Genomic DNA, 26105 nt, shown 5'->3' on the forward strand with positions numbered 1-26105 from the left:
ACTAGCACTTATGTCACCACTTTTGTCGCTGAGGGGAGTGAAAAAATAACCCACCCCCCCGAGTGACATATTTTGATGGCATAAGTGCTCACGTGCACAGCGCTACGTAGATGGGAGACGCTCTCCTCCCAACACAGCTACCGCCGCTTGTTGAGCGGGTTTTATTATGCCGAACGGAGAGCGCTCTCCCATCAGCATAACACGGCTACACGAGTGCTCGTATAGCGGCAAAGCGGAATTGGTACAGCCGTGCTGCTGTCAACTTGTAAGTGTAGAGATGGCCTTAGATTTTACAAGTGCTCACAACTGTGTTTACAAGACAGCGTAGGGATTATTGTATAAAAACAGACCTTTAAGCTTTTTTTCAGGGGAAGAGGGGAAAGCAAGAACTACAGGGGTGTTCTGTTTGTTTTGTTTTTTAATTAAAAACTAGTCTGACTTTTTTTTTTTTTTTAAATTAATCCATGGAGGTCAATGGCACATCCTAGAGGGTTATCGGAGCTTCTCCTCCTGCAACACAGAACTACTGCTCAGTTCATTTGGACATTTCCACGTTCTCAGCAGAGCTACAGGCTGGTGATGTTACCGAGCAGTTCATTTACACTTTGGGCAAATAAACCTGTTTTCACAGGAAACGCAAGAAGTCGCGTTTTGAAACCCGTCTGGCAGAGTACCAGCATTATTCTGACAAACTGGAGCAATTACCCGAACACGGAGTTGATGTGTCTCAGGAGCACACCTAGAGCAACAGGCACTAGAAATTATGCAGGCAAAACCCCAGGCCCAGAGCAATGCAAACAGATCTGCAGGATTTCCAACTAAAGCACAAGAACCTACCTGGAAATCATTAATTTTCAGTGAGAAGCAGACGTATTCTGAGTCGCCTAAAATAATCCAAGAAAAGCAATGATTAGTATGAAGTCACATACAAAACCCAAACTCTCCCATTGCACTTCTGAGAGTGAGCTGATTAAGGCTCAGTCCAGAGACAGAGGCAATGCTGTAACGTAAGTGGCTGAGAATGCACTTTTGCCAGGAAATCGCCACCTCTCCTGTGATATTTTGGCTTCCCCAGTGACCCAGATCTTCATCACTGCAAGGCATTCTACATGGGACTACACCTGACAGCCATTCAGTACCTGCAGCTGGTGGTTCCTGCAGGGAGCACAATCCACAGGAGGCTGCACTAGTTTCTGAATCTGGCAATTCAAAGCAATGATTTTCACTTGTGAACCTCTGAATGCTTTTAATGCGGGCTACCTGAGAGGTGCCTTTCTCCTCACATACTACTGTGACAGCCGAAATCACTGCTTACTTTAACAGTTCCCATATTAAACAGGCAGAGTCTTGGTTTCCCACGCCCCTTACTTGGACATAGCCCTAGCGTGTTGACCATTAGGCTATCATGTGTCATAAGAACATGAGAATGGCTGTGCTGGGTCAGACCAATGGTCTTTCTAGGCCAGTATTCTGTATTCTGACAGTGGCCAATGCCAGGTGCTTCAGAGGGAATGAACAGAACAGGGTAATTTATCAAGTGATCTATCCCATTGTCCAGGCCCAGCTTCTGGCAGTGACAGGCTTATGGATACACACAGCATGGGGTTGTGTCCCTGACCACCTCTGCTAACAGCACCTATCCACCAGGAACTTGTCTAATTTTTTTTTTAAACCCACTTTTACTTTTGGCCTGCACAACATCTGCTGGCAACAAGTTCCACAGTTGTGCATTGTGTGAAAAAGTCCTTCCTTATATTGTTGTGTCCTATCTATTTAGGCAGTATTTTCTAGGGGGATAGAGGAAAGGGTTTAAAGTTCTTTGACCTTCACCTCTAGTGCCAGTGTGATTGCACCAAATTGTAAAGTGCTTCCTGACTGTACACCCGTGCAAAGGGAGCAGTTTGATTAGTGACACATGAAACAGTTATACACTGAGAGGACGATCAGAACCAGAAGCCATCTTCTGGAACGTTTACACTCTCTAGATTAGACACCCCTCCCCCCCGCTTCCCACTCCACACATGGCAAGACGCAGAACAGCAGTTCGAGAGTCAGGGGCCTCAGGGAGGAGAGCGTGTCCGGAGGGACTAGAGACAGCGGCAGTGTTTGTATCAGATGAATGCACAGACACCCCACAGAAAGCAAGAAGCCAAGAGTGAGAGAAAATAACGTTAGCAGGAAGGAGGGGCGGGCATGAATGTATGCAGGGCTTGGATAGTGATGACCAGCAGCTAAAATTTCATACAACCAGACAGGACACCAGTGAAAGGATGCAGGGTTGGCGTGACATGATCGGCGTGACATGATCAGCGTGACGGCAGAGGAACAACTGTGCAGTGGAGATCTGGATGGACTAAAGCAGGAGATGCAAGTGAGTCAGGTATCCCAAGGACAGAGCTGCTGCCCAACTCTGTGCACTCATGTGAGGGACCAGACATGCCACGAATCCATCCGAAATGAAGGTATAACCTGGAGAAGTCACTGAGCTCTCACCTGAAGACGCCCTTTCAGATTGGCTGGTGTTTTAAAATCCCCCTTCATAACCTATGGAAGGAATGAAACCAGAGTGACTCCACTTTGTACAGGCTAGCTGATGCTTAAGCAGCCCTTCTGCCCCATTAGCTGCCTGGCATGTCATAGCGTGTCTGAACCAGAAGCAAACCTCAAAGGCCTGAGCAATAACCTGGCGTATGCATCGTGCATGAAGTGATTTTGTTCTGCCCTCCTGGGCAGATCGCTAGCACTGTGGGCCGAGGTACAATTTCAGCACAGAGATGGCGTTTGGCATCGGACAGTGGCTGCGGTGCAGTCCTCAGGACTTCTGCTAAAAGTGGTTTCTCTGGGCTGCCCTGCACTCCCTCCCTTCTCACGCAAGGGGGAATTTTTTAAAAACTGCATTAAGAAGGGATCTTTTCTACAATGACCATTTTCCACGTTCACGTTGACAAAAACTGAAGGGCTCCACTTTACTCAGGAATCCTGCAGGGTCTGGATCCTGGGAGAGCCTCTCATCCCACTTTCCACTGCTGTTAACATGGCTTGCAGGGACTGGAACAGTCCTCAAAGCCAGAGCCACAATCAGAGCAGCCAATCAAGCCAGCTCCAGGGGCTGGTATTTCAATGCATCATGCACACAGATGGTACCAAACCTCCTAGATCATGAAAACAGAGTCTGCCCTTGGTTCTGTGCATATCATAACAGGACCCCATCCATGACTGTGGCCTCTGGGTATTACTGCAATAAACCATCAGCACCATCTCATAGCAGCTCCCTGAGCTAGTTCTCCTCGTGCAGGACTTGCCTGGTCCTTCTGGAGTCCTGCCTTTGAGGGGAGGAGAGTTTGACCTGGGCCCAAGCAGAAACAAGGACATGAGGAGACATCCCTCCATTTAGTAACCAGCTCGTGGCTCTGCAGCACCCCCTAGCAGGGGCTGTAATTTCCAGAGCAGCACACACAAATCCTATGAGGAATGTCTCTTTGGCCTTAGCACAGCTGCAGTAGGAGCATTGTCCCAGGACATGACCTTGCATTCCTTCTGCACCCAGCCTCCCCTTGACTTGAGTGAGTCTGGGGTGAGCTACGGAATGAAGCACCGATTTCTTTAGAGTCTTCCACTAGGGAGAGACTGGAGTTTTCTAGCGCTAACAGCTTTGCGTAAATGCAGAGGTATGTAAGTCAGTATTACATATAATAAATCCACATTTCTGTGGCTGTTTTGTATTTGTAACGTGTGTCACTCCCATCATCATCCAGTGACGCTCATCGTGCTAAGCGGACAGTAGAAATACTCACCCTGTGAGTGTTGTTGATTACCAAAGGGTCTGGGTTGCCATAGTTGGGTGGATTTGCATATGGGTCATAGCCAAGCCTAGCGAGCATTGGTGCTATCTGGGCCATGTCTTGCAATACGTCCCCTGGAATGTGCCCGATCCATTTGGACAAAGCTTCCAAGTTTACAGGCTTAATAACCTGGTCTGTTGATCTTTCTATCCTGCAAAGAGAGTAGAAATCAGTCACTTGGGTTTTGGATGTATGTTGTGTTCATACGTAGGAGCCGGCAGCTGGGTTATTGCCATTTGAATTCTCATTCTCAATGCCCGAGAGACGCGTGTAGCTCAGATATTTTCAGCGTCTTCAGGATACAAAGCTCATACAGCAGAGGCTTCAAAGCTATCTATCGGTAAAGCACCAGTGCCATCATTAGGATGGTGAAGCTGCAGGGCCAAAGACCCAACACTAACACACCATGCCACGTGTTTCAATACCCAAGTGCAAAGCCGTGTGGGAACCGGAGTCACTGATATATCCCCGTCCTCAACCTTCCCGAAGTGCCACCTCTTGCCACAGTAGCTGAAGGGGAAATGCTGTGCTGCCCACTCTCTGCTGAGGTGGCCTAAGGAGTCCTGGGCACTCTTCCCGGCCTAGGGACGCTCCCGTTCGTCCTGCCCTCCTTGCTGGGCCTTCTGTGTTAGATCATCTGCATCTGTTTCCACTAGCGAGGGAAAGCGTGTCCCCCACTGCAATCAGTGCATTGCTGCCAGTCTGAGCTACGCCCTCTGCAGCGACAGTCTGCCCCTGCAGTCAAAGGCAGAGCAGCCTCTCTCACTGCACAAACTGTCCCTTTACATTTTGAGACAGCAAAGTTAACGTCCTGTAATTAGGCAGATTTACATAATCGGCATGAAAATTAGAGCCCTCCCCAGAGACAGTTCTGTTTATTCAGGACACAAATCTCTGGCACATGCACGAGAAGAGGCTGCAGTTGGAGTGCGGCAGGTGCCACCAGACCATGAAGGATCCAGGGCGCCTAAGGCTCTTGAGATAACCCATCTCAACCTGTCTCCCCGTCAGGCCTTGGAGATCAGTCACTGATTTCTACACTGTTCGGAAGGGACAGGCATTCCTACGGCCCAAACCTCTCACCCCAGTTACTACAGGAGAAGAATCAAAGGAATTTGTGGCTACCTGCCACACGGACGTCATGGGAAATGAGACCCCGGGAACTGGGCAGCATTAGTAAATTAATGAGCTATTCGCTAGTAAGTTAATGGCCTATTTGCTCTCAGCAGATTTTTAAACATACGAAGCCCAACAGAGGCCATCAGTTCCCCTAAGAAATAAGCCTGCATCTACCACAGTAGCTGCTCTCCCCTTCCCTTGCTACCACAAACCACAATTCCTTGGCTGGGGAGGGTTTATAGCGAGGGAAAGACAAGGCCGTAAAGGAGAAAAGCTCTAGCCCTGAGTGAACTGCACGCTCCCCATCCTCGGCACTCCCTCTGCTCAGCTGCGCCCAGTTCCTGCATCTGCAACGTTCACGCCTTACACACCACGGAGAGCCAGACTCGAAGAGGCTCGACAGATTCACAACAGCCACTGGTCCAACACCCCCCATTCACTAGCATCAGCAATGTAGAGACTTGCCTTGGGGCTGATCACCAGGGCGAGAGCCCCTAATTCTGGAAAATAAAGTGCTCTTTGAGGCCCTAATGCCCCTCTGGGGTCTTTAGCTAATATGGGACTTTAATCACTGTTCCCTCCCCTCCCTCCCTCAAGCAGCTAGGGCCTCAGTTACACAGCAGGGCATATTGGGGCATCAGTTCAACTGTGACTCAGAGAACTACACCCAGTAAAACACTGACTAGCGTGAGACAGCATTTTACAAGGGTACTGAATCACAAATCACATGCAGTCAGCTTCCACTGCTACTCTCTCTTTGGGAAGAGCTTTTTAGGGTGAGTCTACACGGCAAAGAGATACTTGCAGCTGGCCAGTGCCAGCTGACTCAGGCTCGTGGGACTCGGGCTACGGGCTGTGTAACTGCAGTGTAGATCTCTGGGGCTCGGGCTGGAGGACAGGGTCTAGGATCCTGCGAGGTGGGAGGGTCCCAACGCTCGGGACATCCTGAATGTCTACACTGCAATTAAACCGCCCTGCAGCCAGAGCCCCACGAGCCTGAGTTCACAGGCACAGGCCAGCCACGGGTGTCTCACTGCAGTGCAGACATAACCTTAGTGTTGAGGAAAGTATGGCCTGACAACGTCCTCCCCTTCCCTTGCTCAGAGAAAGAGAAAAACCATACAGCGGGTTCTTTCTCCTCCACCTCCCCATTCTGGATGGACAAAACTAACAGAAAAAGACGGTTAGAAGGCAGACGTGTCTGGCTAGTTCCTATATATCCGTGTTTACAGTTAGAGGTTGGGTTAGGTTAGTCTAAGGTTACCAAGTAGCCAAAATGATCACTACAAACAACTGCAGCAAGAAGCTCAAAATATGAAATCGCTCTAAACACGCATGTTGTGCGTAGACACTTCTTTATCCCATGATCATGTCAGAACTACGCGGGGCAAGAGGCAGTGGGAGGTCAGGAAACCTCAGCTGCATGCTACCTAAAACAATTCAGTGCTAGCTGGAATGTAATCCAATGTTTAAAGAAATATTTGGGAATGGGTAGAAAAAGAGAAAGGGGACACAGATTACCCCAAAACTGGAGCTCCTTCAATAGGACTCTGCCAAAGCAGAGCCTGAAATCATCCCCTTATTTACAAGTCGGACGACTGAGATGTCACCATCTCAAAACTCCTCACCTAAGCAGCTAACCACGGTCAGGTACACCGCCACTGTGACATTCACGCAGTTCTTTACTTAGACACACACAAGTACGCTACAGCAGAGTTGGGTGCATCGATCCCTCTGCTCCTGAAAACCAGGCATGAAAATAAGCAACAAGGTAGGCCCCAAGAAGGTTTGGCAAGAACCCGCTCCGTCTAGGCAGGAGTCTCTTTGGAAAGCAGCGGCAGCCATACAGACACTCACTTGGAAAGAGAGACTCCGCCTGGTTTCCCTATTAAATCTTCATGGTGCAGCACTGCGTCGCTCCAGGAAATGTCTAGGAACTGCATGATGACACGCATGGACTGCTCGGGGTGCAGCACTAGCTGCTCGTAGTAGACTGGCAGGCACCTGGACTGCCCAATCTCTACGCACTGGGAATACATCACCTCGATCGCTTTGTTCCACTTTGCCAGGCAGTCTCGGTAGCTGTTCAAGTCAAAGCCTGCAATCGTTACCTTCCTTGTGATCATGGAATGGACAGAAGCCCGGCCATCTCGAACCATCAGCAGAAATTTGGAATTGGGAAAGAGTCTGGAAAGGTAGACAGAGGATTTTAACGTGAAGGGGTCCTTGTTACATAGATATCTGGCTGGCTCCCCATGCTTGGCTATGACTTCCAGGATAAATGCCTGCATGGCAGAGTCCAGGACTTGGTCCGTCACTCCTGCTTCATCCAAGCGCATCTTTTCACGCCCAGATTTGGACCAGGCCTGGCGCATTGCCAGCACCCGGGGAATAATGCGAGTCTCTTCTCCACAGCGGATCTCTGGATGCGCATCCAGCATGGCTCTCATGAGAGTCGTGCCGCTCCGCGGGACCCCACCGATAAATATCAGAGGCATCTCCTTGCTGTACCGGTACTCGACGCGACTGGAGTCCACCACGACCAGTTCTTCGTTTTCTGGTCTCATCAGCCCATGCTTCCGCTTGCCATAGCCCTTGCCCAGTAGCTCCTGGCACTCCAACATCTGCTGGCCAACGTGCACAGTCACCATCAGGGCAATAGCAAAGCCAAGCCCCAGCAACACCCGCCGCATGGTGATCCGCATTCTGTTCCTCTGCACATAGGCTGGGAGACCGAAGGGTCCTCTGCCTTCAGCTTTCACTTAGGAAGCAGCCAATCCCGTGCGCGTCTGCAAAGAAAAACAGCACATGTTCAAAGAAGTCAGGGGCATACATCTGGTTACCTGGCCCATCTCCGACTGAACCACCTGACACCAGGAGAGCCTCAGCCTCCAATCAATCACACAAAGATCTACTGATCACCTCAACTTGGCCCTGGCCAAGCCATTTGCCTTGTCTGCTTGGAACTAACTCCAGCTTCCACCACAACTCCTGAGAGACCATTTCAGGGTCTAATCAACCTCATGATTTATCACCATCTTACATCCCCAAAAGAACGGCAAAGTGATTTTCAGATGGTGCGTAAAGAGATCTTTCCTTGCTGCTGGGGAGGAAGGTACCTGTTTACCAGCAATGCTGTGCAGCAGTTTAGCAGAGGAAATTAAGAATAACGTATCCAGGAAACCCTTTGGGAAGTATTTCCAAAACATCCAGAACAAATTTCCTTGGCTTATCTTCATCCCATTACTTCCTTCTATTAAATATGTGTTGCTCTGAAGCAAGTATTTTCATCAAAACAGAGAAGAACTGAAGTAAAAACAGAACAGAACCCCCTAAGCCCTGGGTATTCCATGCGAGCAATTCTGGAAGAGTGGGAATGCAGCAAAAGCACCAGCCTTTCTTTACTAGCTCAATGGCAGAGCTTTTGTATTTATGGACAGGGGCATTTTGGCTTAGCTAGGCTTTTCCCTTCTCATGAAGGCCAAGAAAACATCAACCTCCAAGGTGACAGACTGATTTACTGCCCTCCATCCCAAATGTGTCCCCAATCCGTTCTTGCAGTTTTCCCTCTGTTGTATTACACATATTCACTGAAGTACACAACACAACCCTTCCATCAGTTCCATAAACAAGAAGTTTCCTGTATAAATTTGTTTACTTTGATTAGAAATTAGCTATGACATGAGAAAACTCTTCCCATTTGATTTCCAGGAGGTTGGTGGGTTTGCTTCAGCAGAAGCAATGGCTAATGAGCATCAAATTGGGTTAATTATTAAACAAACTACTTATTTGAAGGTTTAGTGTAAACACTAGCAGCAAGCATTGCCAATATGAATACTCCCCTGCCAGAAACTGACCTTAAAGAAAGTTTCCCCTTGAAACACTGAAGCTTTCATTTGGCTCTGCCGTGAAGACCCGACTTCTCTGCAGGAGATTCAGGCAGGAGGATTGTTGCTCCTGCAAGTCTGTCTCTTGCTCTGCTGATTCCACAAAGCTCCTGTTAAAACTGGCAAACCATCCCTCCCCCTTTCCCGGCCGAACCCACTAGTGCAGGTTTTGCAATCCCACCCCTAGGTCAGAGGGCTTTTCGGGTAAATTCCTTGCAATGCATGGATTTGGACAGAAGTTGAACGTGGGAGAGAGGAAGGGGACCGCTGTGCATTTTATTTCACTGCCAATCCAAAACACTGCCTAAGAAAAATATTTTCTCCTCAAAAATTTCTTAATGAAAGCAAGCACATAACAATGGCCCACGTAACCACACAGAGCAGTCCATTCTCACACTCTGCAGGGCACTGGCTGTGTCCGGCACGCTGCTCCTCTTTACTGTGCATGGTACTGTACAAAGAGCAGCAGTTCTGGGCCCAGGGACTTTACAATCGAGTTACATGTCTCTGAAGTGATGAATTGGTCATTTGACTTTTTAATATATTTCATCTCCAAAAGCAATTTAAAATGCCCACTAGCCTCTGGTCTCCACAGCCTTTATAGCTGGAATGGACAGAAATTCAGACTAACTGGACTGTAATGGGATGTAGTTCAAAAGTCTAAACAGAGGTAAAAAAAATTATTTTAAAGGGAGGATGGTAGTTTGTATTAAATGGGGTAGGCGAATACGGTTTATGGTTAACATTTCCTACCGGGATTCCCTTGTAGCCCCACTAGCTCGTCAAGGTCACTTAGAGGTGAGGACATGGCTCATTTGGGCATCTGAAATGGGTAGAGTGCTGTGAATCTGACACCACAAACACGGGATTCCAGGAAAACTGACCAGCCAGAACATGCCACATGCCAGAATCCTGAAGTGAAACCTGCTGCACAGCCCGGAGTATGTTCTCGGCCCTCCACTGTGCAGACAGCATGGCGAGCCAGGCTAGGGGTGCGGGACAAAGTTGCTTTCAGGGACTGTGATCTCAAATGTTATTCAGCTCTCCTCCTGCCCATCCAGTGCTTGTTCAACTACTGCCAAGGCAGATGGCAAATATGCAGCATTTACAGAGACTGTTTGGCCTCTAATCTTGCCTGCTAGCGATTTAAAAAGAAAACAGAGCTCTTAAAATACTGGGTCTATCTGCTTCAGGGTGACAGACATACGGACAGCCTGCTGTCTGAGCACATGACTAGGGAACAAGAACCCGTAGGTTCTAAGCCCTGATCAGATGCTGACTCCATCTGTGTCTGGAACATGTCACTTCTCTCTCCCCCTCCTTCCCCAATGGTAACAAGGGGTACACTTGCTGTGGGGCAGCCAAAGGGGTGTTGCCGAGACCAGACTGCTACCCCAAGTAATACCTATTATTAGATGGGGTCACTAAACCATCCCTAAACTCAGAGTTCCTAAACAAGCACAAGTGACCTGCTCACTAATGCGAGGTCAAAGGTGCAACTAAGCTCGAGCTGCTTTCTGCAGTCTTCTGCGGCAGCATTCACCAACAGGTTCTAGGGCTTGGTGTGAACGTCCATCATCGGGAAGATTAATTCCCTCCACTGCAGACACTGCTGGATGAAATTCTATGGCCTGTGTTATGCAGATGGTGAGATTACATGATTACAGCACAAACCCCGTTGGCCCTAACATCCGTGAAAAAGTCCTCAGTTACTGTCTTCTCCCCGGCTTCTTCCCTCCCACACAGGATCCAGGGACTTAAAATCCTACTAGCCTATGGACATAAGTTCATCAACAGAAACCAAAGAGCTAAAGGCTTCACCAGAGCTCAGCTGCTCAGTAAAACCCCAGCACACTTGCGGCTGGTGCTCTGACCCATGGGACACATTGACGAAGATGGAGTGCCATCCAGAGAGCCAGAAACTCCATCTTCAACCAGACTGAGAATTTAGTCATGGCTTTAAAGAAAGCAAAATGCAGCACGCAGAGGAACAGCTGAGCTGTGGCCAAGGTAGCAATAAGGATCAATACAAACCCAAATTCACAAAAAATCCCTGCAATTAAAAATCTCCCCTATTTTGCATTCTGATTAGGTATTAATAACAGCAAGATCAGTAATCGCTTCTAGTAGTTTTTGAGAGTGGTAAAATATTAATAAAACAGAAGTGGCTGTGCAGACACAGACATGAAATATTCATTAACTCACTCCCAATATGTCATGCAGGGCCCCACCGCTCTGACAGATCCTCTTTTGATACACTTACCTTTCCCTGGTAAATTCATTTTGCCGTGGGCCGATCTCTGCTCAGATATACAGATGGCCGATGAATACCTAATGGGAAAAAACCCCACAATGCTGATTTGTTTACAGATAACTGATATTCATCGGAACGGTTAGAAATAAAATGCTCATTCTCAGGGTGCAGTTTTCCATATTGCAGTTTTAACAGCATCTATCAACACACAGATCAGTAATCTTTTAACGTCTACCTGAAAGCCAAAAGACATGCAGCCGCGAGATACAACTGTTATGTTCATCATACACTGTCTCCACCAAACCTAGCAACTGGCTGGCAGAAATCAGCCTAAACATCTTAACACACTGGCAGTGTCACCTGGCTGTCTCAGCTACAGACAAGGCTTAAAAATAAGACTATGCACCTGGCATCACAACCCTGAGCCCATGAAGCGACATTGGCATCATATTCCTCTCATCCCAGGGAAAGGAAACCTTGCAAAGTCCATCGGGTGAATTACAACAAAACTCAGGGAGAGTCTTGGGGCACAGGCAGAGGGAGAAGCAAAAAGCAATGAAAATCTCTCTCAAATGAGGGAGGAGGCTGGCTTCCCAAGACCTGAGACGGAGAGAGCAAGAGCCAGGCAGAAGCAGGCAGGATGTGTGAGGCCAGAGAGGACGGCAGACTGAATATATTAGAGTCCCGACTGGTAAACAGAACCATGCCACCTGCTCCAGAGGACACTGCACAGCACCTGCTCTCCCGTTTCATTACAAACTCTGAAATCAGGCAAGAGCCAAAGTGCTGCGTAGGCTCACAAGCCTTTCTGGCAAACCTGAGCTCAGTGTTCGGCTTTGACTGAGGTCATCTGCAATTCTGAGCAAGCTCTGCTTTGAAAATTAGGCTCCTTTGAGCATAACACTCAAAGCAAAGTCAAGGGAATGTGAACCCCAGAGCAAAATAAAACATCAGCACAGGCCCCTGCAAAGCGAGCTGCAAGATTCCCCTGGCGACGACAAACTCTTCCACATTTTGCTCAAGGTTGATTCCTTCACTCTGTTGTCTGTGAAACTGATTTTAGCACAGGGAACTCCCTGGGGCCCAGCAGCGTTTACAATCTACCTGCAGCATGCAGACCCACAAGAAGTGATCTTAACATTGGAACAAAATGGGCACCCACGCGGGGCACACACGCACCCCTCCCCTGGATTTCCAAGGAGCCCTGTCTTCTGCATCTGCAACTGTTAGCTTCCTCTTTGCGTACCATACAACAACTTGCTGCTTCCAGGAGATGGCTCTGAACCAGGGATAAAAACATTACCAGCGTAACTGCTGCAAGAAGTCTGGTGCCTCTGCAGGGCACCAGCAAGGCAGGCTCCAGTCGCCTTTCGGGTGAAGGGCCTGGAGGGTCTGCAGAGAAGGGGCAGAGACAGAAGGGAGCAAAAAGGCACAAAGCAGCACATACCACTTGGCTGCACACAGCGACCAGGCCTATTAGGCTGGAAGGGGATTTCCACCTGGCTCCAGGATTAGCGCCCACGGGATTCTCTCCACAGTATTTCTGGAGCACCCTCTGCTGCAGAGCTAAGCACGGACGCCAGGAGAGCTCTCCACGTACACGACAGGCCTCGGTTTCTGCTGCTGGTGGCGATGATGCACTCATCCATAGTCTGGTGAGCACAGCTGGTAACACTACACACCGACCCATCACATAGACAGCTCTCTGCAGGTCCTCGTGGTCGGAGTGCAGCACCTCACCTTCCCACCTGGACATTGACACAGGTTCCCCCGAGACCTGGGGCTTGACTGTCAGAGGTGCTGAGCACCCACAGCTCCATTAACTTCAACTGGAGTTCTGGGCACTCAGCGCCACTGAAAGGCAGGCACTTGTTTGCCTCAGTTTCCCCTGTGCACCAGGGATTTCATCCCTTGCTTCACAGAACGGACTGACAGTATCTGTAGCGTTGGGCCAGTACAGAAGCGCTGGAGAACTGCTAATGATTTGTAGGATGTGTGAGTGGAACAAGGCAGTCAGCTCTGCCTCTACTCTAGGGCTAATTAAAAGCCTGGCGGGGGAACTCCACCCAGATCTCTCTGCAAGAGCCTGACAGTTTTGCCGTGTGAGGCGGACAACGAGCAATGAAGAGTGGAGCCGCTCTCCACATATGACAATCTACTTTTTACCCAGCCCTCCAGAAGAGACAAGCTGGTGCACTGATCCACTGAGAACAAAATTAAAATAAAAGGAGTAAGCTCTTCTGTAGGTCCTGTCTATTAAAAAGCAGCTTGCCAGAACGCGAGACGCGGCTCGCCCCAGCTACTAAAGATTATACGTTTTTTATTTACATCAACGTGACTAGATGCAGTTTTAGATTATTCATGCTCCAGAGGAGATGTTTATTCTTCTGGCTACATGGATTTGCAAGTACTTAGTGCTGGAAATTGGATTTGTTATACTGCCTCGTTAACTTCAGGTACCACCGTCCCTAATTACGTCTCCTTCGGATACACAGCAGCCACAGAGAGCAGTTATTCCAGCAACTGAGCGCTAGGATTCCAGATTCCAAGTATTGTGCCCCATCGCCGTAGTCACACATTCCAAGGCCAGATGGGACGATTGGGATCCCGACCTCCCGCATAACACAGGGCAGAGAACTTCAGCAAATAATTCCTAGGTCTGGGGGAAGCTGATTGTCATAGTTACTAACCAACAGCAGAGGCTTTGGAGTACATTATTAATATTATATATAACTAACTAGTTTGGTGAACTCTGAGTGGCCTGTGACTAAATGCACACAATAGCTCATAAGTGACAGCGACGGGACATAGTGCATGAAACACGCCCCCACCCTGCCCGCAAGGCGCTGTGTTACACAACACAAATGGAATCAGTAATACAGAACGGAGGGACACACACAAACAATTAGCTCATGGCAAACTAGGGCATGAATCTTCACCACCAGAGCCTGCCACAGACCAGAGGTCCACATCAGTGGCTCTCCACCTTTCCAGACTGCTGTACCCATTCAGGAGTCTGATTTGTCATGCATACCCCCAAGTTTCACCTCACTTAAAAACTACTTGCTTATAAAAATCAGACATAAAAAAATACAACAGTATCAGAGTACACTATTACTGAAAAATTGCTTATGTGCTCATTTTTACCATATAATTATAAAATAAATCGATTGGAATATAAATATTGTACTTACATTTCAGTGTATAGTATATACAGCAGCATAAACAAGTTACTGGCTGTATAAAATTTTAGTAGTACTGACTTCGCTAGTGCTTTTTATGTGGCCTGTTGTAAAATCAGACAAATATCGAGATGAGCTGATGTCCCCCTGGAAGACCCCTGCATACCATTAGGGGTACATGTACCCCTGGTTGAGAATCACTGGTCCACATGGACCCTGCTGACATGCCTTAACAGTTCATTAACGCACTTTGATCTAATCTGTTTCAAAGAGGACTAGATCAAAGTGTAACGCATTGTTAATGTGCATCAGCAGGGTCCACAGACAGTTAGTGCACAGCAGACTAGTGGGGGCTTGCCATGAACGAACTGTTTGTGTAGTAGACAAGCCCCACGACTGCAGCCAAGGTGGTTCACACATCTATTGTTCTTGGAAACCTTGTTATTATAAAAAGAAATGGAGTACTTGTGGCACCTTAGAGACTGTAGCTCATGAAAGCTTATGCTCAAATAAATTGGTTAGTCTCTAAAGTGCCACAAGTCCTCCTTTTCTTTTTGCAAATACAGACTAACACGGCTGTTACTCTGAAACTTGTTATTATAGATTCTGTGCAAATAAAGAGAAAATCCCTCCAGAGAGGATATTCCAGCTAGAGAAATCGCACATAAGGGGCTAACGTTTGGGTTTCCATAAACTGACCTAAGACCTACTCTGGTTAAAACTGTTTGAATGTAGGGTGCATTCTGGCTGACAAAGAAACAGAATAAGAGGGCCTGAGGCCGAGCAGGGCTGAGATGCGGAGAGAATTATCTGCATTTCCAGTCCCAAGACACATGACAAGGATTCGGGCCTGTCACTGAGAAGGGTCAGCGTCCAGACTCCAGTGGCTCAGGGTGCATTGGCCCAGATTCACAGCGGGAGCCCAGCACTAGAATAGCAGCAGGGGCTCCAGGACCGGGCGGTGGCTGTTCAGCAAAGTGATGTGCAGAGGCCTGCCCCACACCTACCCAGGCTAAACCCTTCGTTCATTTGCATGAGCCACAAAAATTAGCAGCAGAGATCTGGGACTGGGAGTGGAACCTACAGCTTTCATGGGCTGTAATTAACTCTCACCGCCACTGTTAGTGAAATGGCAGATCTGGGGAGGGAGCTGCAGCCTGTCTCTGAAAGGCCCACGGAGCTGCAAGGAGCAGCTTTCTGCAGGGGACGGTGAACAGGTGCACTGCAGACATTCTTCCGGGAACTCCCAGAGCCACCACTCAGCAAAGGCCTTCAGGTTTAGAGAGTTGCACGATGAGGAGAGAGAACCGGAAAAAAATAAAGGGAACAAACATCCATTTACAAAGTCGAAAACTGTTCGAATCCATGAGGCTGAATCTACAAACGTCATAACCGTGATTCAACAGCAACGCAGCTCGTCTGAGACCACTAGAGGTGGAGGGTGTAGTGAAGACAGGACCTCCAGTAGGAATAGCTATCACCACCTCAAAACTCGCATGCCCTGCCACCCACCGTTGCTATGACCAGTCAGAATTACAGTTCTCAAAGTCACCAGCGTGTGCAGTGCAGAGAGAACTTTCAGGGAATGTCGCTGTCAAACAAATCCCTACCGAGCGCGTGCAAATTGTGGTTACTCAGAAGCTCAGAACTTGGCCGACTTTTGAGCAAATTTGTATAGAGATGGCACCAGGGTGACTCTCCCTGCCAAATGTCAAGTCCCTCCTCTGTAGCATGGAAGTGCTAGATCTTCTCAAAATAAAATTTAAAACAAAATCTTACAGCCAGTCTTATTTTTAATATGGACAAGACAATGTATTTTTCTCTAACCTTGTTCTCTGGAAAGGCTGAACTATTTTAACCAAAACATCCCAAATAATTCAGACCGTGAAAACACCCAGAATGGAAAATTTCAGTCTGAACGGTTATAGTTTGACAAAGTTACAAGCAACTGAAAACAGGGTCTTAGAATGGAAAGCATCAGATAACCTTAATTATAAACACTGCTGCCTGCACTGCCTATAAGAACGTAAGAACTACCATCCTGGGTCAGACCAATGGTCCAACTAATCCAGTGTCCTGCCTCTGACAGTGGTCTGTACCAGAGCTTCAGGCATAGCATACAGAACGGGGCAATTGGAGTTAGCCACCCGGCTTCTGCTCCCAACTTCTGGCAGTCAGAGGCTCAGGGTCACACTGACCTTGTTGTTGCACCCCTGACCATCTTGGTTAACTGCCATTGATGGACCTATCCTTCATGAGCTCATCTAGTTCTTTCTGAACCCAGTTATACTTAGGCCATTACAACATCCAATGGCAATGAGTTCCAAAGGTTAACTGTGTGTTGTTTGAAAAATTACTTCCCCTTGTTTGTATTCAACCTGGTGCGTATTAATTTTATCTGATTTTGTATGGTTGGAAAAGATAATGTATCATTTTAGTGTTTGTAAACCACTTTGAAAATGACAAGCACTAGGTAAGTTATTAGAAAGAGAAGGTGGGGGAGGCGAGATCTTTTAATGGACCAACTTCTGTTGGTGAGAGTGACAAGCTTGCGAGTTCACAGTTTCTCAGACCTGAAGAACAGCTTGAAAGCTGCTCTGGGAACCGACATGGCTACACCACCACTGTGTGCACAGAGAAGTTATTGTTAAACATAATTTAATTGCTTCTGAAGGGCAGTACTACCCCTAAAACATCGTTTAGCCCTGTTCAAGGGTGTCTCAGATGCTGGAAAATTCATTAAGGGCTATCTGCATGCAGCACAGAGGAAACTAGTCTGTGCCCCATGGAGCTCTCAATCTATTGTTTCAACCCCAGGGAACCCACACAATACACAAGTGAAAGGTCTAATCTTGTACTGCTGCAGATAGGTTTGTTCCCGCGGCCCCCTTCGCGTTTTGGTGGATTAACCATATAAAGCTTGTTTCAAGAGACCTGAATGAAGAAAGAGAAGTTGTTTTTGTAACAAGGAAAAGGTTTTCAGAGCAGAAGAGAGGAAAGGTGAGCAAGAAAAGGGACAAAAGGATGTTAGGAGGGAGGGGCATAGGCAGCCGAGTGAATTGCAGGTGGAGTGGGGGACACAGAAGGCAGGGAGTAGAAACGCATGTTTTGTTTTCAAATCTCTGTGCTGATTTCAATGGGCCATCTGAGTCCTGGCCACACCACTCAACAGGGGATTTGAAAAGCAGAAAAACTTCACCAAGAGCGTCTGCATATGCTGCATACAAAATGCAGTGAGCCCGGCAGAGGAGTGCCGAACTAGCAATGCCCTGCTCTGCCCTCACCACTCTGGGCACAGGAGCGCCTGGCCGTGCTGATAATACACTAAACCCTACCCGGTCTATTCTTGAAGGCTTGGGGTTGAGAAAATGGTGCTACAGCCCGATGTCTGCAACTGACTGGGCCCCCCCATGACAGCAGTGAAATTGTACGTAGAAGCACACCCTTGTCTAGTCAGTGGCAGGACTGGGACCTTGGTTTTGAGAATGGAGAATCCCTTCTCCACACACATGGAGAGAGGTTAGCTCTGAATTCTCCACTGCCCAACAGCTAATGACCATGAGCTTGTCTGCGGCCCACCCCCAACAAATGCTTCAACTAGCTACATTTTCCCTTTCTTACAGACTGCCGGAGAGATGTACAAAGCTTTTCATTCTGATTTAACTGAGCCCAGAGACTGTAAGAACGCCACTCACTGACACAAGGCTGCTTTCATACACACAGAATCAAGTTACAAAGAGGAAAGCCCACAAAGTTCAAATATTCCAGAAAGAAAATTACTTTCAGGCCATCTCCTTGAACAAAAAGTGTACTCGTACTACATGTAACACTTGAGTCTCCTCACGGAGTTAGATGCCCAGATTGGACAGAATTTTCATGGGATTTGGCCGCCTATCTGTATTATTCACCTTCAAAAGCCCCCATTAAGTTGACAAAGCATCTTTATTTTCCCAGATTGTCTTCTTTGCATCTTCAACAGTATTTTGTGGCTAGTCAGTCTCATTGGTTTGTGCATAGACAGTTCCTCTCCATGTACATCTTTCACACCACAGACTGGAGAGAAAAATCGGATTGTAAAGCCATTAAAATCATCAGGAGGCTCAAGGGCCTGTTTAGCCCCTGAAACAGCCTAACTTTAAAATTAACCAGATTTCAGCTGACAGTATACAGCTCTGATTTCTTCTATCTTTTTTCCTTTAAAGCATCGCTCAAAGATGTCCTAGCCAAATTCCAACTCAAGTAAATACACTCCAGCTACCTAAAACGCCTCCTTTAACTTCCATTACGAGGTATTCCTCTTCAATTCTTGTCCTAAACTGCATAACAACACTATACAGCAGTCAAGCCAATGCAGAGTTACAACCCAGAGATGGCTGCAATTCAGGGATGGTTGGAGCCACACATTCCTATCCTTCAAATGCTCTGCACAAAGGCCGGTGGCTCCCTGTTCATAGCCAGTTGCAGGACTGGGTCCACAATCCGTGAAGCGCTCTGGAACACTTTGGGACAGAAGGTGCTAAACAATGCAATAACCTCAGGATATTTCTCGTGTTCTATTTCCCTTTGGTCATATTTATGCTTGAGCAGCTTTTCAATATCAACTTCACACCTGAAACAGTCTTGCATCTTGCTGCACGTGGAAGGCATTGGTTCATAACTGCAGCGGCTCAAGGTATTTTAGATTTTAGATTGTTTCTCTGTGGAACTCAAACCTCAAGCACAACCTCTGACACTGGGACATATGGAGGCGCTTACCTCCATTTTTAAATACTTTGCAAGAACAGGTTTGATGGCTTTGATCTACGGATTACAGAAGAGCGAGCACAGGCTTCAAATACTTGAGTCTGTTGCTAAGAAATATTGAGAGGTAAAACCCAGAGCCATGAAGAATGTTCACAGATGAGTACTCAGAACATTATCCAAGCTCCCAAGAGAGTCTGGTCAGGGATGCACAAACAAAGCCAGGCTGCTGTAACAGGCTTTAAATCAAATCAACAAAGATTTGACAGACATTTTACAGCACAAATGTACTGTTTGTTTATTGCCTCAGGGCTGCTGTGATTAGAAAACATTTTATTATCCTGCTCAATGCTAAAACGTTTTTGAAATAATAAAAAATCCACCAATTTGCAGCATCTTCCACTTTATTTTCTCCTGTTCCAAGTGAAGAGAGTGACACTAGTTTATCATGTATCACGCGTGTTCAGAGTATGGCTCCAGCATGCTGATTTTCACTTGCCCTCCAGAACGCTGACTGTAAGCATGCGCTTCTTTCAAACCAAGTTATTCATTTTAAAAGTACCTAAAGTTAAAAAAGCCCTTGGGAGACCCGCTGTTGGAGCAGCAGAGCCAAACCGCTGGAATCAGCTGCCATCCCCTGCTCTGCTGAAATAAAACCAAACACTGCATTTGTGTAAGACGTCCTTTAACTCTCCCCCACCCGTTTCTTCTTTTACAGGTGCTTCATCAGTGTGGCACAGCTTCCAGTTCTCGCTGCCCCGGCATCTCTCAGGCAACGTCGCTTGAACAGAAGCACTGACTAGCACAGCTCGATGTGGCCCCTAACCAGCGGTTTGACTTAATTTGTTTCTTGCATGAACACGGGTCACAGCCACTGGGGTCTCTTCCTTTTTTAACAGGTTTCAGAGTAACAGCCGTGTTAGTCTGTATTCGCAAAAAGAAAAGGACGACTTGTGGCACCTTAGAGACTAACCAATTTATTTGAGCATAAGTTTTCGTGAGCTACAGCTCACTTCACCGGATGCATCACGAAAGCTTATGCTCAAATAAATTGGTTAGTCTCTAAGGTGCCACAAGTCCTCCTTTTCTTTTTCCTTTTTTAAACGTTCCCAGAAGAGCCAGCTCTGCCTCACGTTGGGCGCTGGGTGCCTTCTACATAGTGAGAAGCAGGACATACAGCTAAGTTTTGGTTTTATTTTATTTTAAGCTTTCTACGTACATCTCAGGTTGGTCCCAGCAGACACACACATCAGCCAGTGCATTTGGGAACTAGATATTCAATAACGCAGGACGCTCAGCAGCCAGCGGCACTGAGCAGTCACCATCGTGCCCAGTTACCCACCTAGCTACAAACACTTTGTAAACCGACGCAGAACACATCTGCTGCAGCACTGGAGATGCTGACTCTGTCGCACCTTCACATCGGCCAGTATCCTGTGATTCACCAGAGGGGACATGTGGGGTCCTGGCTGTTCACACCTGACACCACAAACGCTCAGCTACCGGGGAGGCATGCTACGGAAATGGTTATGAATACTCCCAGCCTCAGAGTAGAACGTTGCCTTCCTCACTGAGGCCAAGATGCATCGGTCCCTCAAACATTTCCTTTCGCAGCTTCTGGTGGATGGGGAGCACACGCGGACTCTTAAAAACGTCCATCCAACTGCTTCTGAGATTCCAGCATTTAGTCTATGGACAGGCTCCAAGGAACAAACCTCCTAGAGCAGGAAATTCAGGGAGACTGTCTCAACTTCATGCATGCCAACATGCGTGATCTCCCAGCAGTTACAGAAATCGTGTGCCCAAGACAAAGGGAAATTTCTCCACCCATCCTGCACCCCGCCAGCTCCCCCGGAATACTTCCAGGGCCTTGCACTCAAAGTGAGTGAGGCAGCAGAAATTTGGGTTAGGTTCATTTTTTCTTTTTGAGGCATTCCCCATCCCTTGTAGCACTGAGTAAGATTTCAACATGCCAACCTCAAGTTCGTCATATTCCCTTTGAACGCAAATTCACTTACTGACCCATAATCCCCTAGAAAGGTCTAGCAACCAAATTGTGAAATGGACAACTGTCAGGGGAGGGGGAGAGAGGTGACAATCTTGTGCCCAGAACTTTAGAAATATCATCTCTTTTGCAAAGAAAGGTTTCAGGAGGCACGGACACTTTATGAGAGGAGTCCAAAGTCAGAAGAGAAAGAAAATAGAAAAGGAACTCTTCCCTACAGAAGGAACCTATTGAAAAAAAAAAAACCCAGCAGCTGACATGGACAGAATCAGAATAACCTGCAAGGAAACTCTCTTTAGAAAACCACTGGCACGTCAAAACAACAGCCCAGCCCCCCTGGAGTTAAAGGCTTTGTGGGTTAGTTATCCGGAGCGAGGGACCACTCCCCGCCCTGTCCATTCCCAACACACACACACAGCTCCAATGGTGATGAAAACTTAGGCTTGGTGAACACTTAAAAGCGAGGTCAACATAGAAAAACGCCTCTGACCGATGTAGCTCGCGGACCTAGTTCCCAGTGCAGACGCAGCTGTGCCTACGTAGCTAATTTTCTTCGGGGAGGTGGTATTCCTACCCAGGAGGAAAATCCCTCCCATTAGCACAGGCTGCATCTACAGGGTTATGCTGGCATAGGTACGCCCCCACATTCCCCATGGTGTAGACACAGGCTTAGGCTATGTCTACATAACGGAGCCTGTGCCAGCATGCTTAGGTTGGCATAGCACCCTTGTACATGCCAGCAGAAGTAGTTTTTCTGTCTGGTCAGGATACCAGCTCCCCAGTGGATGGTAGCTATGCTGACAGAAGGACTCTCTTGTCAATATAGCTGAGCCTACACTGGGGCTTTAGAAGGCACAATGGTGTTTTTCTCACACCCCTGACCAATGTCACCGGGACAATGTAAGTGTTAAGTGCAGACCAGGCTGCATACAATGTTTCAAGTGCTCCTGTGATTCCCACGGAGTCTGCATGGGATCTGAGGAAGCCCTGGCTGCGATGATTTAGTTGGTGTTGGTCCTGCTTTGAGCAGGAGATTGGACTAGATGACCTCGTGAGGTCTCTTCCAACCCTAATCTTCTATGAATGAGCCTCCTGGAGCAGGAATTAAAAGCTGCAAGAAAAGTCACTGATCTGTGCAGCAGCTAGTGTGGACACAACCATGAATCATGCCTCTCCAGACGTGTTCCCGGTATCCTGCCTACCGGATGTAGCTTCCAGCTCAGTTAACTGCCAAGCAAAATTCCACCAAATTGCCAAGCAAAATTCTCTGAGGATAAAATCTTATCTGCCAAATGCAACAATATCCAATTCTGCACTTGCTATAAAAGCTCCAATTGTGGCATGTGGATTGCTACTGTACTCTAGCTGTTCTGTAAAGCGCTATCCTTGGCTAACAAGGATTACAGATCAGAAATGGGGCCTCTTACAAACAGAAATGCCTGAGTTACAGGAGCTACGTATCTATTAGCTGAGGACTACCGACTCTGCTGCATTTTGGTGACATAGTCAAGCCCAGTTCTCCAAGTGGGCTGGAGGACTATCTCCAAAAATCAGAATTTTGCACACACAAAAAAAAAGACACTCTGATTTTAGAGAGAAATTCAGGACTTTCAGTCAACCCTGGTTTCAAATAACCAGGACTTACCAGTGATCCCTTTTCTTCTATTTTAAATCATTTAGTTTTATTTATTTTTTTTTTCAAATAACGATTACAAAATAGAACATTAATACATGAGACTAAACCTGATGTCACACCTCCTGGAACACACCCATCGATCGAAGGGCCGGGCGAACATACCCATTTTATCCTGCAGCAGCTGCATGCCGCACATTCAAATACCACGTTCTCTCTTCACCCTCCCGTATTCAGCTCCCCACTGTCTTGGTTTCTTGCCATGTCGTAGCACGGCACGCTGTCACAGCACCCCTCCGGGTTAGAGAGCAGAACCTGCAGCCACTAACACAAACGGGCACAAACCTACTGCAGGGGGCCCTCCCCTCACTCTGCCCCTCAGCCCAGGACAATGCTGTGCGTACCCATCCTCCGGATCTCGTGCGAGTCTTGTACCTTCCTGTGTGACACCTGGTGTGACAGGACAAGATGGGGCGGGGACTGGACCACAGGGGATGGATCACTCAGTAAATTGCCCTCTTCTGTTCATTCCCTCTGAAGCATCAGGCCCCGGCTACTGTCGGAAGACAGGGTACTGGGTTGGATGGGCCACTGATCTGACCCAGTGTGGCCATTCTTCTGTAACATGGTAATTCCTACGTTGTCCTCAGCCCTGTTACCCCCATTTTTCTCATCAGGTTTTAAACTATATCTGCCCAGGCAACCTGAGCTCAAGGGAACTTTGGGGAAATGCAGGCGTTGCTGGTGTGTGCATGTTACAGCTGTAGGAGTCTAACGACTCCATATGAAAAATCAAAGGCCTGTTTATGCTACTGGCACTACAGAGGCATAGCCATGGAGCTTAGCTATGCCACTGTAACCCCATAGCACAGAGACTGTGATGCTGGCAGACCAGGTGCCAGCTCAGGCTAAGGCCCCGAGGCCTCTCTGAACACTGACCAATTCATAGCTGGAAACCAATCTGGCTCACCTGTGTGTTAGCACTGTTAAACACAGATATTAGATGTTAAGTTGATAGGAATGTGTTTAGACTTTATAAAATGCTTGTAGGATGCGGCATGTATTGATCTCATTTATAACCTCTGCAGCCCATGGGTATCAAGCTGTATTGAGTGTTTGCATTGTAAATCTCTGTATTTGTGTAACTCACCAAACATGATAAGAAGCATTAATTAAGATAAAGTGATCAAGAGGGCCCACTGACAGGCAGATGAGGCATTGTGTAGCATCAAAGGAGAGAGGCCCTGTTGATTGCATTACTCCCTCCAGGAAGGGGAGACCTACGATGAACTCATCCAATCAGTTTTGGACTCATGTGGAGAGGATAAAAATTCCTGACAAGAAGAGACTGTCTCTTTCATGCTGTCTGGTCTCTGAGGGGCAAAGATTCCTAAACATAAGCAAAGAGACCGCCAGGCTGCTTGCCATGGGTTAGCCCTGAAGAGACAGCTGACAAATTAGTGCATTTCTGCCGCCTCTCAGAAGTCATTTGTACACAGATGTTGCCTGCTTTAACCTGTAAGTAACGCTGATTCCTTTTTCCTAGTTAATAAACCTTTCGCTGGTTTATTACAGGATTGGCTACCAGTGTTGTCTTTGGTGTGACAGCTGAGGTACACATTGATCTGGGTAAGTGACTGGTCTCTTGGGACTCAGAACAACCTGAATATTTTGCAATTTTTGGTGTAAGTGACCATTTATCGATAAGTCCAGCTTGCCTAGGTGGCAAGAGAGTTGCAGTGCCCAGGGAGACTGTCTGTGACTCCATGGTGAGACTGTTACAGTAATCCAGGAATTCACATTTGTAGTTTGGTGAAATTTCATTGTAGAAAATACCCCCAGTTTGGGGTATTTTCCCTGAAGTAGGCACTGCCTTGGCCATGAACCACTCCAGACAGCGTGACACAGACTACAGCAATGGAAGGGGGTTGGCTTTGCTATAGGAACTCCACTTCATGGTGCATTCTTCCTTAGGTCGGCATAATTACAGTGCTTGGGGGTGTGGACTTTTCACCCTCTTGAGCACCAGAGCTATCTCCATCTTAATTTTAAGTGTAGACTAGGTCTAAGGTTTGGGAAACTGTTTCCTTCTATTTTGATCTGAGCCATTTCCTTCCTCCTCTTCTGCAGTTTGTTTCAAGTGCTAATGAGCCTCTGCTCTGTGAGGGTGAAGCTGCTCAAACTCCCCTCCAGGTTGAGTTTTCAGGCTACACAGGGTTTAACAGATGTTTCCACATACCATTGCTTTTCCATTCCCTGCCTTTACCTCCCTTTGGATTACTCTATCTGCTCCAATTAATCTCCCCAGAAAGACAGATTTTGCACTTCATCCAGTTCTCCTGCAGAGCTCACTCTGTCTTCAGCCTGGTCTACATCTAAAAATTAGACTGCATTGCTCACGGCCATGAAAAATTTCATGCCCTAAGCACTGTAGTTAGGTTACCTAATGCCCAGTATAGACAAGGCTAGATCGACGGAAGAATTCTTCCACTGACCTAGCCAAAGGTGGATTAACTACACTGACCCCCCCTAAAAAACCTTCCGTCGCTACAGGAAGTGGCTACACACAGCTGCAACCCCACAGATGTGCTGCTGTCACATACAAAAGCCTTTCTTCTGCACCCATTATCCGCTTTCCTAGCGGTTGGATACCAGCCTGATCAGAAGTGGCACAAGAACAAATTATTTCTGGGATGGGAATTACCTAATAGCTCTTGTTACGGTGTGTACGGTAACGCCCATTGTTTCATGTTCTCTGTGTGTATATCATCTCCCCACTGTATTTTCCACTGCATGCATCCGATGAAGCTCACGAAAGCTTATGCTCAAATAAATGTGTTAGTCTCTAAGGTGCCACAAGTCCTCCTGTTCTTTTTACGGATACAGACTAACACGGCTGCTACTCTGAAACTTCTCAACTCTTAAGTCCTGCTGCACCTTTAACTATGTTGAGACTTTACCCACGCTGCCAAAACAATGCATTCAAGTGCAGTCAGCTGGATGAGAAATACAAACCAATACGGAAGCTTCAGATTAACAGTTCTAAGAGTTATGCTTCTAGGATTAGCAAGTGCTGAATACATAGTTATCGAGAAAGGTGAAAAGGGACAGCAGGCTAGGAACAGGTTCACCGCATGCCACTCAGCTAGAGCATTCACTCCTTACAGTACTGTTTCTGCCCTGGAAGATGAGACGGAGGCAGGAGTCATTTAAGAAAAGAACCAAGAGCCCAATTTCATTCTATTTTAATGCTGTATAATTACTGGAGATTTCACAGCTCTATGATTAAGAATTGTTAATAATGAAGGAGAATATAGACAACACCACAGAGAAATACAAGACACAAAAAGTAAACTTCAAGGTCTCAGATCGTATCTTCATGGTGCTCAATGGTCTGGGCCCAGGATACATAAACGATCCGGCAACTCTAGGATAAGGACCAT

At 47.3% G+C, this 26105-nt stretch overlaps 1 protein-coding gene across 9 annotated transcripts in view; it reads right to left on the reverse strand.

Annotated features, from left to right (window-relative positions):
• The window catches only part of TPST2 (tyrosylprotein sulfotransferase 2), a 39168-nt gene that overhangs the window by 949 nt on the left and 12114 nt on the right, over positions 1 to 26105 (reverse strand). For 3 of the 9 annotated variants that reach the window (XM_043529540.1, XM_043529541.1, XM_043529542.1), the window contains exons 2-6: positions 8819 to 11179; positions 6819 to 7750; positions 3795 to 3993; positions 2494 to 2544; positions 838 to 884 (exon numbers count right to left, since the gene is read on the reverse strand). In XM_043529540.1, the coding sequence (XP_043385475.1) occupies positions 855 to 884; positions 2494 to 2544; positions 3795 to 3993; positions 6819 to 7666 (1128 nt within the window). In that variant the 5' untranslated portion in view covers positions 7667 to 7750; positions 8819 to 11179 and the 3' untranslated portion in view covers positions 838 to 854. The remainder of the gene's footprint in view (positions 1 to 837; positions 885 to 2493; positions 2545 to 3794; positions 3994 to 6818; positions 7751 to 8818; positions 11180 to 26105) is intronic. The other 6 variants (XM_037878530.2, XM_037878531.2, XM_037878533.2 and 3 more) reach the window with 3 other exon arrangements.

Source organism: Chelonia mydas, chromosome 15, assembly GCF_015237465.2.
Source record: "Chelonia mydas isolate rCheMyd1 chromosome 15, rCheMyd1.pri.v2, whole genome shotgun sequence".
NCBI classification, from domain to species: Eukaryota; Metazoa; Chordata; order Testudines; family Cheloniidae; genus Chelonia; species Chelonia mydas.